General features: G+C 44.0%; 1 protein-coding gene across 8 annotated transcripts in view; it reads right to left on the reverse strand.

Moving 5' to 3' along the window:
- Positions 1–20,157, reverse strand: part of mpp7a (MAGUK p55 scaffold protein 7a) — a 544,364-nt gene that overhangs the window by 282,673 nt on the left and 241,534 nt on the right. For 7 of the 8 annotated variants that reach the window (XM_070881484.1, XM_070881483.1, XM_070881487.1 and 4 more), the window contains one exon: positions 10,542–10,660. The exons of the other annotated variant lie outside the window; for it this stretch is intronic. In XM_070881484.1, the coding sequence (XP_070737585.1) occupies positions 10,542–10,660 (119 nt within the window). The remainder of the gene's footprint in view (positions 1–10,541; positions 10,661–20,157) is intronic. 8 annotated transcript variants of the gene reach the window in all.

Here is a 20,157-nt window from a genome sequence, read left to right on the forward strand (position 1 = left end):
ACCTGAGGAGAGAGAACCATTAATGTCAGCTAACATGGGAGCCAGAAAAGGAAGTTGGGTGGTCGGAAGTTGGGTGGTCAGCAGTTTAGTTGGAATAGGGTCAAGGGAGCAGGGTCTCATGGACAAGGTGAGCGTGGAGAGGTCATGAGGGGAGATCGGAGAGAAACTGAAGACGTGAATTCTGGGCGAGGGCGGGATGAACATCGGATAAAGTGTAACCCGGTGAGCTAGGGGAAGGAAGGTAAGTGGCAGACAGAGCTGAATGATGGTCTCAATCTGAGACATAAAAAAGTCCATTAACTCCTCACACTTTTTGTTGGAGGTGAGGGTGGAAGAGACCATGGAGAGGGGTTTAAGACGATGGTTAGCAGTGGAGAATAAAAGTAGGGCTTTATCTTTGCATTCCACAATGATTCTGAAATAGTGAGCAATTTTGGCACACGAGGGCAGGACCCAACAATGCTTTATGAAGTCCCACCAGATCGGTCAGTGAATGTTCAAATCTGCGCCCCTTGGACTTCAGGGAGTGAAGATGAGGGCCGTACCAGGGGAGCGACCAGGGTGAGAGTGTAATTGTTTTAATAGGGACTAGGGCATCAAAGGTGGTGGTGAGGATGTTGTTGCGCAGGAAATGGTCAGAGATGGCCTTATCTGCAATTGACACAAAGGGAGCAGCAAGGCCACAAGAGATGGCAAGATCGAGGCGGTGGCTGTGAAATTGGATTGGGGAGTTTACATGGAGGGAGAGATTAAGGAAGGATAGGAGGTTAGTAAACTCAAGAGAGAGAGCATGGTGAATAGAGATGGAGGTTGAAATCACTGAGGATGAGAAGTCACTCGTTGCAGAGACTGAGGGAGGAAAGCAGTGACGATATGTAGGTAATAACATTTTTATGGTACTTCGGTGAGCAGTCAAGAACAAGAATTTGAAATGAGAATCGAGGGGGATGGAACAAGGCAAGATGTTCAAAGGAGGAGAAAGTGCCGGAGGAGTAGGGGGGGGCAGACCAAGGGATGATTTGCTGATGAGAGCCACGGCAGTCTGAGCGGGGCAAGTTATGGAAGGTATAGCCTGGCGGGGAAACTTCATTTAAGTTAAGGTGGCATTACCATTCAACCAAGTTTCCGTCAGGGCCACAATGTCGATGAAATCATACACGATAAGCTCATGGTTGGCAAGGGCCTTGTTAGCGAGTGGAAATCCTGGAGGGAGATGCGGGAAGGTCGGTGATGGCTGACCCATTGCCAGCGTCCACAAGGTCAGCACTGGGAGAGCTGTGTTGGACGGGGAGGAGATTGGCAAGATTAGTCACCAGTGGACGTGCTGGGTGGGAAGGTCGACGGGACAGTTGGAGCTGCTGCTTGCAAGGACGCAGCGACGAGTGCCTCGATGGGCCCTTTGTAAGATGTAAAGAGAGGAACAGAGGGAAGCTGTCAGCTTATCCAAGAGGGAGTCAAGCCTGGGACGGCGGCACAAGAGTCGGAAGATGGAAGAGTAATGAACGATTGGGGTAGGGATTTGAGGGGGCAGAGTATTGGAAAGAAGAGAGATGAAAGGAAGCACAACTATAAGAGTCGTTGACCCTAAATTCACTGTCCCGACAGCCACGTACGCACGCGCCCAAAGGGGCCCTGCAAGCTCCGGGTTGAGGAATATGAAGCCTTAACCCAGAACTGGTGATCTGTCAAGAATCCTCGACAGGTCGCTCGCATCTGGAGGTAAAGGGCCTCCGCGGGCAGAGATTTAGGCTTTTGCCCAATGAATGCCCTTGAAATTCTTCGGACTGAAAGGCCTGCTTTTTATCAGCGTAAGACTTTTAAAGGACAGAAAAAGACATTAAAAAAAATTAAACATTTTAAATCCTGTAAATAAGACCAGTTTATTTTTAGACCCTTTAAAATATGTACATTTATTTTTTTTTAATTAAATTTTTGTTTAAAAAAATTAAATTCCATTTTGATTAATTTTAAATGTGATTTTTTAAAATATTTATTTTAAGTGTTTGCGTGTTTTGGGGGGTACTCCCATTCATACTTAGTGATTCAAATTACCACAAGCATGAATGGGAATATCCCGATTTGGATTGGTAGGACTGGCCCATGTGATCCCAGGGACTCGTACGCATAAGTCCCTGGGATACGTGGGCCTCTAAGCAGGCCTTTGCGTGGAGGCCCAGGACCGTAAGTCTCCGAACCTCTTGCACCAGCAGGTGGAGTCGTAGAAACTTTTCAGGTCGGTGTCATCTGCCACGGGAAGCCTCCGACCACAATTTCTGGGCTATTATATATTATCTAACAAAAAATGCTTTCTAATCATTTGGCTATAAAACCTTACTTCTCATCATGATACTTCTGGACCAACTTCCTTCCATAATAAATTCCAATGCACATATGTACAGTGTAAACGTGTCAGCACAATTATGTAATCTGACCACTGGATAATTGCAGTATATTTTCCCTACAAATTGTTCAAACTGCTTTTAGAAAAATTCACATCCACCATTTCGCCCCAGTAACGAAAATTTCTAATGTCTAAAATAAGGGCTGAAACTTTTTTTTTTTAAATCAAAAAATGACATTTATCTAGAATTGTCTTTTGTGTCTTTTAATTCCTTCACTAAAGTTTCTGCTCGAAGGTCACTCTGAAAAGCCTTGGCTGAGACTAGATATCTTTGCCCACCACTATGATGCCGAGAGATGAATTTGGATTGTGCAGTCGGAGTGTAATTATGTGCCTTCAAATCTGCTGTCATCATGCCCTTTTTCAAAAAAGCACACCCATGACCCTTGTAAATTCCCGCTCCATCTCCAACCTCTCTTTCCTCTCCCAAGTCCTTGAACGTGTTGTGAACTCCCAAATCCGTGCCCATCGTTCCCTCAACTCCATGTTTGAACCCCTCCAATCAGGTTTCTACCCCAGCCACAAGACTGAAACTGCCCTCATCACAGTCACAAATTACATCCTATGCGACTGTGACCGTGGTGAACGATCCCCTCCGCATCCTTCTGGGCCTGTCTGCAGCCTTTGATACAGTCGACCACATCTTGCCTTCTCATGTACCTCTCCATGCTCCTCCAGCCCTTGCTTGGTTCTATTCTTACCTAGCCAGTCGTAGCTAGAAAATCACGTTTGTAAAAAAATTTATTCATTCACAGGATGTGGGTGTCACTGACAAGGCCAGCATTTATTGCCCATCCCTAATTGTCTTTGAACTGCTACAGTCTGTGTGATGAAGGTACTCTCTCAGTGCGGTGAGGTAGGGATTTCCAAGATTTTGACAGTGACGATGAAGGAACGGTGATATATTTCAATTGAGCAGATGGTATACACTGTAACCACGGTGCACCGGTGGTGGAAGGAATTAATGTTTTCGATGGTGGATGCGGTGCCGATCAAGTGGGCTGCTTTGTCCTGGATGGTGTCGAGCGTCTTGTGTTATTGGAGCTCCTCTTCTTCTTCAGCAGTCCCTCAGAGTCGAGAATGGCTTAAAAAATAACTTCCGAGTACCAGGGCAACGATAGCAGTATTGTGTTCCGCGGAGTCTGTTGCTGTTGGGGTTGTCCATGAGGGTCGTAATGTTCCAGGTCTCGAACTTCATTTTAAAGGGTGAAAGATGCCGATGCGTGAATTCTTTTATCATGGGGTGATAAAATAGCTGCCCAACCGCTCCCTTACGGGCTTGACAGAACAATGGCAAGAGGATCCAAGACGATTGGAGACCAGGCTCCACTGCATACGCCAAGTGTACACACACACACTCCTACTCCTGCTGTTCTCCTTGTTGGAGCTGCACTCATCCAGGCAAACGGAGAGTATTCCATCAGACTCCTGACTTGTGCCTTATAGGTGGTGCAAAGGCTTTTGGGAGTCAGCATTTGAGTCAATTGTGGAAGATTACCCAGCCTCTGAACTGCTTTTGTAGCCACAGTATTTATGTGGCTGGTGCAGTTAACTTTCTGGTCAATGGTGACATCCCAGGATGTTGGCGGTGGGGGATCAGATAATGGCAATGCCATTGAATGCCATGGGGAGGTGGACAGATTTGCTCTCATTGGAGATGGTCATTGCCTGACACTTGTGCTGCATGGATGTTACCTGCCATTTATCAACCCAAGCATAGATGTCGTCCAGGTCTTGCTGCATGCAGGCACGGACTGCTTTATTACCTGCAATGGCTTCTCTTCCTGCGCCCACACAGTTAATCTCTGGAGTCCCCCAAGGATCTATTCCTTGGCCCCCTCCTATGTGTCATCTATATGCTGCTCCTTACGATATTATCCAAAAACATGCCAGGTTGCACATGTACGCTGACGACACCCAGCTCTTCCTCGCCACCACCCCTCTTGACAGTGCCACTGTCCTTGATTTGTTATGCTGCTTGTTCAACATCAAGATCTACATGAGCAGAAATTTCCTCCAACTAGATATTACCATGACCAAAGCCATTGTTGTCTTCCCCCACCACAAACACCGTTCCCTCGCCACCGATTCTATCCCTCTCCCTGGTCAATGTCGAAGATTGAATCAGACATTCGCAACCTTGGTATCCTATTTGACCCTTGGATGAACTTCCGACCGTATCCCTTTTCCATCACCAAGACTGCCTACTTTCACCACCGTATCATCCGTTTTTGCCCTGCCTCAGTTCATCCGCAACTGAAACCTTTCTCCATGCCTTTGTTACCTCTAGACTTGACCATTCCAACGCACTCCTGGCTGGCCTTCCATCTTCCACCCTTCATAAACTTGAACTCATTCAAAACTCGACTGCCCGTATCCTAATTCACACCAAGTTCCGTTCGCCCATCATCGTTGTTTTCAAATTCCTCCATGGCCTCGCTGCTCCCCATCTCTAAAACCTCCTCCAGCCCAAAAACCATCCGAGATCTCGGTGTTCCTCCAAGTGAATGCTTCAAAATAGGTGCGGCTCAGGGATAGCACTCTCAACTCTGAGTCAGCAGGTTGTGGGGCTCAAATCCCCAGTGCAGGGACTTGAGCACAAAATCGAGGCCGACACTCGATCAAGTGCTGCACTGTCGCAGGTACAAGTTAAACTCAGACATTGTTTGCCCTCTCAGGTGGACATCAAAGATTCCATGGCAATATTTCAAAGAACAATGTCATAAGAACATAACATAAGAAATAGGAGCAGGAGTATGCCATACGGCCCCTCGAACCTGCTCCCCCATTTAATAAGATCATGGCCTATCATCGACCTCAACTCCACTTTCCCACCCGATTTCCATATCCTTTGATTCCCCTAGACTCCAAAAATCTATCTATCTCAGCCTTGAATATATTCAGAGACTCAGCAACCACAGCCCTCTGGGGCAGAGAATTCCAAAAGATTAATAACCATCTAAGCAAAGAAATTCCTCCTCATCTCAGTCTTAAATGGCACACCCCTTATCCTGAGACTGTGCCCCCTTGTTCTAGACATTTCAGCTAGGGGAAATAACCTCTCTGCATCTACCCTGGCAATCACCTTCAGAATCTTGTATGTTTCAATGAGATCACCTTTTATTCTTCAAACTCCGGAGTATAGGCCCATTCCACACAATATCTTATCATAAGACAGCCCTCCCATCCCAGGAATCAATCGAGTGAACCCTGGCCAACATTTATCCCTCAACCAACATCACTCAAAGAAAGAGATTCCCTGGTCATTATCAGAATGCGATTTGTGGGAGCTTGCTGTGCACAAATTGGCTACCATGTTTCCTACGTTATAACAGTAACTACACTTCAAAAGTACTTAATTGGCTGTAAACTGCTTTGGGACATCCTTAGGTTGTGGTAAGTGTGACATAAATACAATTTTTTTAAATTCACAACGATGACAGGAACAAATTTCAATTATTTATTGGGGCTAAAATTCCAATCAGAGGCTTCCTTCGGACGAACGCCTCCGAGCCAAAAATCTGTTGCAAAGGGTACCTTGCGGTCCCGAGGGTACCTTCGATTCTGGTTGGAGGCCTTCTTTCGATGCGTAGCGTACAGGGAGATGACTTCCCCGTATGCACGAAAAAGCTGGAGTCACGTGGGCCTGGACCACAATCACTCTGCAGCATTCTCATTGATATTAATGGGAACTCCATTTTTACAAGTTCCCATTATTATCAATGAGAGTAAACTCCTAAGACAAGAAACACAACATAATACATAAAACATCTCATATTTAAAATTCATTGAAATTAAAATTAATTAAATATTTTAGAGAAAAAAATATTTTTAGAAATGTTTTTAATGTCTTTTAATACGGTTTAAAGTAAACTTACCTGAATGGACAGGGTTTTTAACAAAGTGTTTTTAAATTTAATTTTTATTTGTTTTAAAACTGTTACGCTGATAAAAGTAAGCTATGCTGGGCATGGGTTGGGCAAATAGCCCAATCTCGGCTGTGCGAATGTCCTTCCTGCAGGGTTGCGGAGGATCTGTCAAGACAAATCTTCACAGATCGGAAAAGCTGGTTTTTGGCGCATGCGCATCGCGCCCCGAAAACCGACTTTTGCGAGGCCTTGCCAGGTCCATGCGTATTTCATACGGACCTGGTGAAGCCGGAATTATAGCCCCATTACAATTAGTATACTTGGTACTCAACTGCAGAACAAAAAAACAGATTTAATGCTGAACTTTGCAGCCAAGACAGTAGGAGAATGTTATACTAAAACTGCACAATGCTCTCACCAGACGGCCCCTTGAGTAATGTTTCCAGTTTGGTCACCAAAACAGTCAAACCCTGTAGACAATGCAGACAGGAACCACATGACTTATTCAGAGTCAGAGGGCTGAGTTTTGAGAGAGTACTTAACAAACTTGGGCCAGTCATTTCTGAAAAGAAGCTCAGAAAGAATCGAAGTTTTTACAATAGTAGAATTGGATAAATATTGCTGGTCTATAAGATTTCAGAAGGGATGCAAGTAACTGAGACCATAACTAGTTCGTCAAGGAGCAAGTTACGAAAGAAACAAAGAAGGAAAGATATTTAAGGCGGAGATAGACAGATCTTTGAGGATTAAGGGAGGACAAGGTTATGGGGAGCAGGCAGGGAAGTGGAGCTGAGTCCATGATCAGATCATCCATGATCTTATTGAATGGCAGAGCAGGCGCGGGGGGCAAATAGCCTACGCCTGCTGCTATTTCGTATGTTCTTATGAAAAAGAACAAAATAAAGTCTTCCCTATATATAGCAGAATGATTATTTGTAACAACTTTTTTGTGTCCTTCTGCACATACACGTTTTGGACTCCACCCCCGATCTGGTCACGCAAGCGCAGTGCGACATATGAGGGAGCCTGAAGTGCGGCCGAACGACAAGCCGCGTGGAGCTCATCGCCACTGGAGCTGTTCTCGGGCTTTTGGGTTGTCTCCATGACTTTTGCCTAGAATATCGCTGTGATTATCTACACGAACATTTCCGCGGCCTTTTGGGGCAGAGAGCGAGCGAGCAGGGCAGAGAGCAAGAGAGAGAGAGTGAGGGAATGAGGGAGAGAGAGAATGTGGGAGAGAGGGAACACTCTGGGAAGACGGATCACATTTTTCCAAACCCATCCCCTTGACACCTACACTACATTCTCCCTCTCCTCCCCTAAAACATGGTTGATTTCTCTGAAAATTTGGTGCGTGTGACAGATGACATCATTGGAGTTTGACGAAATCAGCAACTCACGATACTGTCACTATTCACTTCATACCCAATAAACCTGTTAACAATCCATGACCCACACATAATGCCCCATCTATGGCGAGGTGGGTGGGGGTAATGTCAGGAACTTGTTGGGGGCCTGGGGGGGGGGGGTTCATGAAGTCACGGGGGAGGAACTTGGGCAGGGGGCGCAGGTCAGCAACTTGGGCTGGGGATATCGTGGTGGATGGGGGGTGGGGGAGGTCTTAACCTGTAAGAGTGAACTCTCTGCTGTCTGGAATCGGCAGTCAGAATAGCTCCAATTACACTTTGCAAAGTCAATGATGACATAGGCAGGCGGTTCGAATTGCACATTCTAGAGAAACAGCTGGGTGTGTCTTATCCTCCAAGGGGACCAATCAGCAATCAGGTTATGTGAGCAAGGGGACGAATCAGAACATTTCACCGTTGCAAATAAGCACTGGAGGTCCGTCGAAACTTTCCGGGGCGGGGTCTGTGAAGTAATGTGCAAGTGCAGCCAGAGGCCGGGTGAGAGCCGGGCTTGGTGTGAGCCGGGAGGAGGGAGCGCAGCTCCACATGTGCAGTGCAGAATGGGCTAGCCGTCTCCCCTTGGAAGGGACACGTCTGAAGGTTATAAACCCATTTAGATCAATTTCCAAATTGTTGTTTACCAACAATAGCTTTCCTCGTTGTCCATGCTAAAAAAAAACAATAGAATGGTTAGCTTCAGTTTGCAGTTTAGAGACTATTCTGAGCGGAATGGCTAAAAGTTTAATAAGTTCCTAAGTCTCTCTACTGGATAAAATGCTATGCTATTTTACAGGGAAGGAAAACAAGCCGACTCAGCTAACTCACCAGAAGAGCCCTCTTTAAAACAGATCACAGACTGTGCAATGACACAAAGTAGTGTGTGGCCAAAATCATGCCACCTTCTAAATACAATTGGTATGGAGCCCTTCGCATTGCGATACCAAGGTTTTCAGAAAACATGGTGGTTGAGTTTACGCTGCAGAATTTCTGCCCCTCACCACTCCCCCTCCCCAGCTCACCTGGAGAAAAACAACACACCAAGGATAGACAGACTCTGCAGTGAGAAGCAGGCACATCCATCTCATTTAAGAAAACACGGTTATCAAAGCATTGTTAAAACACTCTTTACATGCAGCACTTTCAAATTATGAATATTATGCAGTATCATAATTTCGATTGGGGGAAGGGTCCGTGATAACTAATCTATTGAAAAGGGGTCCTTCAACCAAAAAAGTTTTGACAACCACTGTTTTATTACACTCCTACCCCATCTATTGGTGTATGTTTAAATAGCACTTACATAAAATACAGTATACACACCATTCAAATGTCTAGATTTGTTCACATGGAAAGGGCCCTGAAATGCTGTATTGTTATTTAACTTAGACTGAGACTAGTACAGAAATACATACCTCAGCGTCTCATCACACAGATCCTTTAAGAATCAAACTGTTGCAAGGTATTCCGATTAAGTAGCAGTGTTTTATTTTGTTGGGTCAATCTGTTCAATACTTCCGTTTAAAACAACAAGTTTTAATGGTATGATTAAAGGTATTGGCTTAGAAGTTATTGAATGTGATGTTATGTGGGAATTTATTTAACAAATACCATCAATGTTCAAACATCCTTAATATATTGGTCATCTCTACTGAAATTGTTCACACTGCCGACCTCGGCAATTAGTTCAAGCACTTTGTATTCAATCAAAAACACAAATAAACGGGGGAGTTGGTGAGGGGGCGGGGGCGCAGGGAAGAGGGGGACGGGACAACACAAAAAAGAATATATTTTTTAATTTGTTCACGGGATGTGGGCATCCCTAATTGCCCTCGAGTGGTTTGCTCGGCCATTTCAGAGGGCAGTTAACAGTCAACCACATGATGATGACATTGCTGTGGGTCTGGAGTCACAAAGGCCAGGCCAGGTACAGACGGCAGATTTCCTTCCCCAAAGGACATTAATGAACCAAATGGGTTTTTATCACAATCCAGTAGTTTCAAACTAGCTTTTTATTCCAGATTTACTGAGTTAACTGAATTTAAATTCCCCAGATGGCCGTTGCTGGGATTTGAACTTTGTTTCCGGATTATTAGCCCAGGCCTCTGGATTACGAGTCCAGTAACATTACCACTATGCTACCGTTCCCTACCATGAATCGGAAGCTTTTGTAACTATTAGGTTTTTCTATGTGTTTCCAAATTATGCAAGTCACTCAGAGTTGCAAAAGGATCAACATTGGAAATGTTCGTTCTTTCTCCCATACAAGGCAGTACGGTTAACAGCCTGTTAAGAGCATCAACAAACATTTCAAGCAGCAATGGATGCCAGGTTCCAAGCTCTACTCAGTTGGCCAAGTTCCCTATTTAAGCCACATTGCTCAAGGGAGGTGTTTGGTGGAGACCAAGTGCATTTCTATAGGTACTGAAGGGATTAAGTAAAATAATGAGCCTCCATTTATTCGGAGGCATTCTTCTGAGTCCCCAAGTGGCTGCTTCAGATTGGTATTGGAGGAAGCCTTGTTCACAGATGGTCCACTGCATTGGGAGGGAGCGTAGTGCGATTCCTCCATTATTTTGTGGAAAGGTATTTTTTTTAATAAACTAAATCCAACTCAAGAAAAACAATACGCTGGCGAGATGAATGCAGTGTAGCAGTGTACCAGATAATCACCTCATTAAAACTATCCGTCTATGCACTTTGGGAAGTGTCTCTTTTTACAACTTCCACTCAAGCAATGTTCATAATAAAACTAGTGTAATAAAAAGCTGCTTGTTTTTGTCTAGCAATAACATGGTCGTCAGATGACCAGCTTATACCCAAAACATTTTTCCATATGCTTTCTTGGTTAGTTTACACTGTGGTTACCTTCACTAGTGAATGAAGGCTTTTTTCACCAAACATATCCCGTAGGAAGGTCAGATCTTCCTGGCTGTTCACATGTGACTGCAGCTGGGTTGGCAAGGAAGCCAACAATTCATACAGACCTGTGAATAAATATGAAACACAATAAGTGAAATGCAACAGAAATCTTTATCAATTTAACAGACACTTTTTTTTTTGCGACTGCCTGTCTGGACGGTTTGATTTTTTAAATTGCGGAAATGCACAGGCTGTGAAACAGAACTTAATCAGAATTTAAATCTCTGGAGATGCTCAGGGTTACAAAAGGCAATGTCCCAACTATGAGTGGCACGCTTCCCCGCCAGCTTCCAAAATGCAGACAGTAGCATACTGTTCCACAGTAGCATAAAGCACAATCCATCTATCAGGCAACAGCCATCAATGTGAGTCTAAGTAATGCAGCAACAGTGAAAGCTCAAGACCCGTTTAGGGAGGTAACCTGGCATCATTTAAAGTCAAGTCACACCACATGTTTGATTTTCCAGGAGGATTACACAGGGTAAAAGGACAAACTTCTACTTTCACCCGGCTGCAGTCTACAAAAACAGGCAGGTTATGATGGCCTCCAGGGAACCATTATTTAATATGCCATTGATCATATGTTTCAACCAACATCATCCAAGCCCCGTAAATATTTGATTACAGTATAATTAATTACAGTGATATGTTACTATATCCCTTTTGCTTTTCACCTACAATGCTTGTTTCATGTACCGGGGGAAAGGAGAGTGAACAGAAGAGGAAATAGTGGTTATACAATACACCCAAGTTCAGATAATCTTACTTATTTCACTAAAAGCCAACACTGAATGAATCCATATAAGTCTTTTTAAAAACAAGAAAGGGTTAACCTGTATTTCTAATTGAAACACTTTGATTATGGTTACCAGTATTATTTTATCAGCAACTATGCACAAAAATACTCTGAACGCATACTTTGTTTTGAAGAGTGAAAGAAGTCGTGTCATTTTAAAAGTGGCGACCTATAGTTATTCGCACAGACATTTCGGGCTCAAATTTCCCCAACCCCTTTTTCTGGCGTCCTCACCCGAGGTGCACCACTTTTGTCCGTCTCCAAGAGCACCGAAAATCTTGCTCCCGATTCTGGCCACTCCCCAGCCTCTCCTCAGTGGTGGCGTAGCGTGGCCGAGTGGATTGGGGGTGGAGCCAGGTCCCGGCACTGAACATAGTGTGCGCGCATGTGCAGTAGCTCCTGGCAGGCCGAATCTGTGAGTGCAGGCTGTGTGAGAGCAGCCTGAAGCATGCCGTCCCTAGCCCTGGCCGAATGGGCTCCCTCATCGGTGGCACGCTGCGTTCCCTAAGGTAGGACTTCTATTTTTTATTTGTTATTTACTGATTGATTGATTGCTTATTACTTTGGTCTTGGTGCTTTAGGTGCAGGGTTCCTTCTATTTTTTATTTGTTAATTAATTGCTTATTACTTTTTGTGCTTGGTGCAAATGCACTGCTTTGTTTAGTGCTTGGTGCTTTAAATGTATTTTTTATGCTTCTTTAATGTTGTCATGAAGGTGTTTAGTGCTTTGCAAGGTCCCCTCACCCACCCCGCCCTCCCCCACCCCCATCTCTGGCTGCCTGTGCTGATTTCTTAAGTCATCGCAAGGTTTTTCTGAGTGTACAAAAGTGCCCACCTTCGCTGGCCTAAGTTAGTTTGGAGTAACTTTTAGCTGGCTAAACTTGCTTAAATGGCCAAAACAGGCCATTTGAAAAAAACACGAAACTAAAAAAAACCCGAACTAACTCACTTGCACTGGTGCAAATTAAATGGCCAGAATTGCAACTAAAAAGATAATCCAGAAAAATCAAGTTGCTCCAAAAAAAACGGCGCAACTCCTGGGGAAATTTGGGCCCATAATATGTTTCGTAGAAAGTGAATTGTGCATTAACATATTTTAAAGGGTTGGATTCTTATCCTCAGATTCATAAAATGGTTATTTGAATCTAATGATAGAAACATAGAAACAGAGAAAATAGGTGCAGGAGTAGGCCATTCGGCCCTTCGAGCCTGCACCACCATTCAATAAGATCATGGTCGATCATTCCCTCAGTACCCCTTTCCTGCTTTCTCTCCAGGCCCCTTGATCCCTTTAGCCGTAAGGGCCATATCTAACTCCCTCTTGAATATATCAAATGAACTGGCATCAACAACTCTCTGCGGTAGGGAATTTCACAGGTTAACAACTCTCTGCATGGAGAAGTTTCTCCTCCTCTCAGTCCTAAATGGCCTACCCCTTACCCGAAGACTGTGTCCCCTGGTTCTGGACTTCCCCAACATCAGGAACATTCTTCCCGCATATAACCTGTCCAGTCCCATCAGAATCTTAAAAGTTTAAATGAGATCCCCTCTCATCATTCTAGACTCCAGTGTATAAAGGCCCAGTTGATCCAGTCTCTCCTCAAATGTCAGTCCCGCCATCCCAGGAATTATTCTGGTGAATCTTCACTGCACTCCCTCAATAGCAAGAACGTCCTTCCTCAGATTAGGAGACCAAAACTGAACACAATATTCCAGGTGAGGCCTCACCAAGGCCCTGTACAACTGCAGTAAGACTTCCCTGCTTCGATACTCAAATCCCCGAGCTGTGAAGGCCAACATACCGTTTGCCTTCCTCACCGCCTGCATGCCAACTTTCAATGACTGATGAACCATGACACCCAGATCTCGTTGCACCTCCCCCTTTCCTAATCTGCCGCCATTCAGATAATATTCTGCCTTCGTGCTTTTGCCACCAAAGTGGATAACCTCACATTTATCCACATTTTACTACATCTGCTATGCGTTTGCTTACTCACCTAACCTGTCCAAGTAACCCTGCAGCCTTTTAGCGTCCTCCTCCCAACTCACACCGCCACCCAGTTTAGTGTCATCTGCAAACCTGGAGATATTACACTCAATTCGTTCATCTCAATCACTAATGTATATTGTGAAGAGCTGGGGTCCCAGCACTAAGCCCTGCGGCACCCCACTAGTCACTGCCTGCCATTCTGAAAAGGACCTGTTTATTCCGAGACTGCTTCCTGTCTGCCAACCAGTTCTCTATCCACGTCAGTACATTACCCCCAATACCATGTGCTTTGATTTTGCACACCAATCTCGTGTGTGGGACCTTGTCAAAAGCCTTGTGAAAATCCAAATACACCACATCCACTGGTTCTCCGCTGTCCACTCTACCAGTTACATCTTCAAAAAATTCGAGAAGATTTGTCAAGCATGATTTCCCTTTCATAAATCCATGCTGACTTGGACCAATCCTGTCACTGCTTTCCAAATGTGCTGCTATTTCATCTTTAATAATTGATTCCAACATTTTCCCCACTACTGATGTCAGGCTAACCGGTCTATAATTACCAGTTTTCTCTCTCCCTCCTTATTTAAACAGTGATGTTACATTAGGTATCCTCCATTAGCTACCCTTCAGTCCATAGGAACTAATCCAGAGTCGATAGACTGTTGGAAAATGATCACCAATGCATCCACTATTTCTATGGCCACTTCCTTAAGTAATCTGGGATGCAGACTATCAGGCCCCGGGGATTTATCGGCCTTCAATCTCATCAATTTCCCTAACACAATTTCCCATTTTACAACGATATCCTTCAGTTCCTCCTTCTCACTAGACCCTCAGTCCCCTAGTATTTCCAGAAGGTTATTTGTGTCTTCCTTCGTGAAAACAGAACCAAAATATTTGTTTAACTGGTCCGCCATTTCTTTGTTCCTCTTTATAAATTCACCTGAATCTGACTGCAAGGGACCTACGTTTGTTTTCACTAATCTTTTTCTCTTCACATATCTATAAAAGTTTTTGCAGTCAGTTTTTATGTTCCCAGCAAGCTTCCTCTCATACTCTATTTTCCCCCTCCGAATTAAACCCTTTGTCCTCCTCTGCTGTATTACAAAATTCTCCCAGTCCTCAGGTTTGCTGCTTTTTCTGGCCAATTTAATGTCTCTTCCTTGGATTTAACACTATCCTTAATTTCCCTTGTTAGCCACAGTTGAGCCACCTTCCCCATGTTATTTTTACTCCAGACAGGGATGTACAATTGTTAAAGTTCATCCATGTGATCTTTAAATGTTTGCCATTGCTTTTCAACCGTCAACCCTTGAAGTATCACTCACCAGTATATTCTAGCTAATTCACGTCTCACACCATCGAAGTTACCTTTCCCCAAGTTCAGGACCCGAGTCTCTGAATTAACTGTGTCACTCCCCATCTTAATAAAGAATTCTACCATATTGTGGTCACTCTTCCCCAAGGGGCCTCGCACAAGATTGTTAATTAGTCCTTTCTCATTACACATCACCCAGTCTAGGATGGCCAGCCCCCAAGTTGGTTCCTTGACATATTGGTCTCGAAAACCACCACTAATACACTCCAGGAATTCCTCCTCCACCGCATTGCTACCAGTTTGGTTAGCCCAGTCAAGATGTAGATTGAAGTCACCCATGATAACTGCTGTACCTTTATTGCACGCATCCCGAACTTCTCGTTTGATGCTGTCCCCATCCTCATTACTACTGTTTGGTGGTCTGTACACAACTCCCATTAGAGTTTTCTGCCCTTTGGTATTCCGTAGCTCAACCCATACAGATTCCACATCACCCAAGCTAATGTCCTTCCTTACTATTGTATAGAAACATAGAAACATAGAAAATAGGTGCAGGAGTAGGCCATTCGGCCCTTCTAGCCTGCACCGCCATTCAATGAGTTCATGGCTGAACATGCAACTTCAGTACCCCATTCCTGCTTTCTCACCATACCCCTTGATTCCCCTAGTAGTAAGGACTTTATCTAACTCCTTTTTGAATATATTTAGTGAATTGGCCTCAACAACTTTCTGTGGTAGAGAATTCCACAGGTTCACCACTCTCTGGGTGAAGAAATTCCTCCTCATCTCAGTCCTAAATGGCTTCCCCCTTATCCTTAGACTGTGTCCCCTGGTTCTGGACTTCCCCAACATTGGGAACATTCTTCCTGCATCTAACCTGTCTAACCCCGTCAGAATTTTAAACGTTTCTATGAGGTCCCCTCTCATTCTTCTGAACTCCAGTGAATACAAGCCCAGTTGATCCAGTCTTTCTTGATAGGTCAGTCCCGCCATCCCGGGAATCAGTCTGGTGAACCTTCGCTGCACTCCCTCAATAGCAAGAATGTCCTTCCTCAGGTTAGGAGACCAAAACTGTACACAATACTCCAGGTGTGGCCTCACCAAGGCCCTGTACAATTGTAGCAACACCTCCCTGCCCTTGTACTCAAATCCCCTCGCTATGAAGGCCAACATGCCATTTGCTTTCTTAACCGCCTGCTGTACCTGCATGCCAACCTTCAATGACTGATGTACCATGACACCCAGGTCTCGTTGCACCTCTCCTTTTCCTAATCTGTCACCATTCAGATAATAGTCTGTCTCTCTGTTTTTACCACCAAAGTGGATAACCTCACATTTATCCACATTATACTTCATCTGCCATGCATTTGCCCACTCACCTAACCTATCCAAGTCGCTCTGCAGCCTCATAGGATCCTCCTCGCAGCTCACACTGCCACCCAACTTAGTGTCATCCGCAAATTTGGAGATACTACATTTAATCCCCTCGTCTAAATCATTAATGTACAGTGTAAACAGCTGGGGCCCCAGCACAGAACCTTGCGGTACCCCACTAGTCACTGCCTGCCATTCTGAAAAGTCCCCATTTACTCCTACTCTTTGCTTCCTGTCTGACAACCAGTTCTCAATCCATGTCAGCACACTACCCCCAATCCCATGTGCTTTAACTTTGCACATTAATCTCTTGTGTGGGACCTTGTCGAAAGCCTTCTGAAAGTCCAAATATACCACATCGACTGGTTCTCCCTTGTCCACTCTACTGGAAACATCCTCAAAAAATTCCAGAAGATTTGTCAAGCATGATTTCCCTTTCACAAATCCATGCTGACTTGGACCTATCATATTACCTCTTTCCAAATGCACTGCGATCACATCCTTAATAATTGATTCCATCATTTTACCCACTACCGATGTCAGGCTGACCGGTCTGTAATTCCCTGTTTTCTCTCTCCCTCCTTTTTTAAAAAGTGGGGTTACATTGGCTACCCTCCACTCCATAGGAACTGATCCAGAGTCAATGGAATGTTGGAAAATGACTGTCAATGCATCCGCTATTTCCAAGGCCACCTCCTTAAGTACTCTGGGATGCAGTCCATCAGGCCCTGGGGATTTATCGGCCTTCAATCCCATCAATTTCCCCAACACAATTTCCCGACTAATAAGGATTTCCCTCAGTTCCTCCTCCTTACTAGACCCTCTGACCCCTTTTATATCCGGAAGGTTGTTTGTGTCCTCCTCAGTGAATACCGAACCAAAGTACTTGTTCAATTGGTCCGCCATTTCTTTGTTCCCCGTTATGACTTCCCCTGATTCTGACTGCAGGGGACCTACGTTTGTCTTTACTAACCTTTTTCTCTTTCCATATCTATAGAAACTTTCGCAATCCGTCTTAATGTTCCCTGCAAGCTTCTTCTCGTACTCCATTTTCCCTGCCCTAATCAAACCCTTTGTCCTCCTCTGCTGAGTTCTAAATTTCTCCCAGTCCCCGGGTTCTCTGCTATTTCTGGCCAATTTGTATGCCACTTCCTTGGCTTTAATGCTATCCCTGATTTCCCTTGATAGCCACGGTTGAGCCACCTTCCCTTTTTTATTTTTACGCCAGACAGGAATGTACAATTGTTGTAGTTCATCCATGCGGTCTCTAAATGTCTGCCATTGCCCATCCACAGTCAACCCCTTCAGTATCATTCGCCAATCTATCCGAGCCAATTCACGCCTCATACCTTCAAAGTTACCCTTCTTTAAGTTCTGGACCATGGTCTCTGAATTAACTGTTTCATTCTCCATCCTAATGCAGAATTCCACCATATTATGGTCACTCTTCCCCAAGGGGCCTCGCACAACGAGATTGCTAATTAATCCTCTCTCATTACACAACACCCAGTCTAAGATGGCCTCCCCCCTAGTTGGTTCCTCGACATATTGGTCTAAAAAACCATCCCTTATGCACTCCAGGAAATCCTCCTCTACCGTGCCACCCCACCTCCTTTTTCTTTGTCTATTCTTCCTAAATGTTGAATACCCCTGGATGTTGAGTTCCAGCCTTGGTCACCCTGGAGCCATGTCTCCGTGATGCCAATTGCATCATATCCGTTAACTGCTATCTGCGCAGTTAATTCATCCACCTTATTCCAAATACTCCTCGCATTGAGGCACAGAGCCTTCAGGCTCATCTTTTTAACACCCTTTGCCCCTTTAGGATTTTGTTGTAATGTGGCCCTTTTTGCTTTTTGCCTTGGGTTTCTCTGCCCTCCACTTTTACTTTTCTTCTTTCTATCTTTTGCTTCTGACCCCATTCTACTTCCCTCTGTCTCCCTGCATAGATTCCCATCCCCCTGCTATATTAGTTTAACCCCTCCCCTCCCCTAAAATAGAATGGAAGTAGAGCCCAAAAATGTGGTTTAATAAAAACTCCAGATTCAGTATTCTATGCACTTTGATTTTAAAAAAGTAAAACTTCACGATCAAAGAAAATGCACATTTTTCTGGTGGCTCTTTGATTTAATGCCGCACTGATGTAGAAAAGAGCAGGAACAATAAAATTAAATCACTAATTGGAAATTATGATCATCCTGGAACCAGATCAAAAGCAAAAATGACACCATCTTCTTGATGGCACTGGATTACCATCTTCATCTCTTCATTTTTTTTTGAGATTACTGAAGCAAAAGAAGAACATAAGAAATAGGAACAGGAGTAGGCCACACGGTCCCTCGAGCCTGCTCCGCTATTCAATAAGATCATGGCTGATCTGATCATGGACTCAGCTCCAATTCCCCGTCCACTCCCCATAACCCCTTATCGTTTAAGAAATTGTCTATTTCTGTCTGAAATTGACTCAATGTCCCAGCTTCCACAGCTCTCTGATGCAGTGAATTCCACAGATTTACAACCCTCAAGAGATTAAATTTATCCTCATCTCTGTTTTAAATGAGCGGCCCCTTATTCTAAGATTGTGCCCTCTAGTTCTAGTCTCCCCCATCTGTGGAAACAATCACTCTGCATCCACCTTGTCAAGCCCCCTCATAATCTTATACTTTTCGATAAGATCACCTCTCATTCTTCGGAATTCCAATGAGTAGAGGTCTAACCTACTCGACCGTTCCTCATACGCCAACCCCCTCATCTCCGGAATCAACTTAGTGAACCTTCTCTGAACTGCCTCCAAAGCAAGTATATCCTTTCGTAAATACGGAAACCAAAAGTGCATGCAGTATTCCCGGTGTCGCCTTATCAACACCTTACCCACAATGGAACACAAGTCCATAGAAAAATCTAGACCATTCCAAGTTTATTTCAAACTACTTCCACAAACACAGCATACAAGAGGCAGCAGCCCAACACTTAAAGGTTTTATGTGACCATTCGTCGCTGATACTGAAAACCTTAAAATTCCAGCAGCAAGCCAACAACTTACATGCATATAGCACCCCAAGGTGCATCACAGGAGCGTAACCAGACAAAAATCGACACCAAGCCAAAGGAGGAGACATTAGGACAGGTGACCAAAAGCTTGGTCGAAGTGATAGGTTTTAAGAAGGATTTCCCGGAAACAGATTTAAATGTTGAATTGATGCCCGTCCACACTGTTGTGCAGTGCACTGGGAGACAAACAATGCCCAAATCAATTTAGTGAAGATGCCAACAGCGTACATAATTCAACCCAATGTTTGGAGATGTCTTGATTTTACAGTACACCACAAAAAAATGAACAGAACCATTACTTGCTCACAGCAGTGTTTTATTTTGGTTTCTGTACTATAGCAGAACACAATGGAACTCCAGCCTTAAGGAATGCTCTGGGTTCACTTTCCACTGCACCATGAAACCTTGCCAGTTCAAAATATGAAAAGTGCATTGTTAATACATAAAGAATGTCCTTGGCTCCTTTTAATCCAATTTTAATCAGGAGTAACAAGAACCATTCCACATATTTAAATAACTTTTAATAAACCGAGTCAACAAGACCATGTAAGCAACTGAAGAGTGTCCTTAATATCAGTAAAGTTTCTATTATGCTGTGACAAATTGTTATAAATCCAAAATATTCCAACTACAAGGTACTTCTGAGAAAGTTGGGAATGTAAAGCTAAATAAAAGCTGCTGTTGGAGGATACAAGACAATGAAAATTAATTACATTTTGAGCAGAATCTGTTGATCTCAAATTATAAAACGTGTTAACATCTAAAATAAAAATCAAATGATGAAAAAAACTGCATACCAAAGCATGCAGTGTCTACTGGGGACACTGACTGAAGAACGATGTTTTTATGACTCTATAAAAAGGATGTCATCTTAAAGGAATGCTTAAGGGAACATTGTAAAAACAAAATTGTGACCTTAAGCACCATCACCACCATATTTCTAAACCCTCACGTAGACTCAAAGCTTTTGAAACTTTCCTCCAATATAAATTACAGACAGCACCCCCCACCCAATGCTTGGCCTAGTTTT

Source organism: Pristiophorus japonicus, chromosome 5 (genome assembly GCF_044704955.1).
Source record: "Pristiophorus japonicus isolate sPriJap1 chromosome 5, sPriJap1.hap1, whole genome shotgun sequence".
In the NCBI taxonomy this organism is placed as follows: Eukaryota; Metazoa; Chordata; class Chondrichthyes; family Pristiophoridae; genus Pristiophorus; species Pristiophorus japonicus.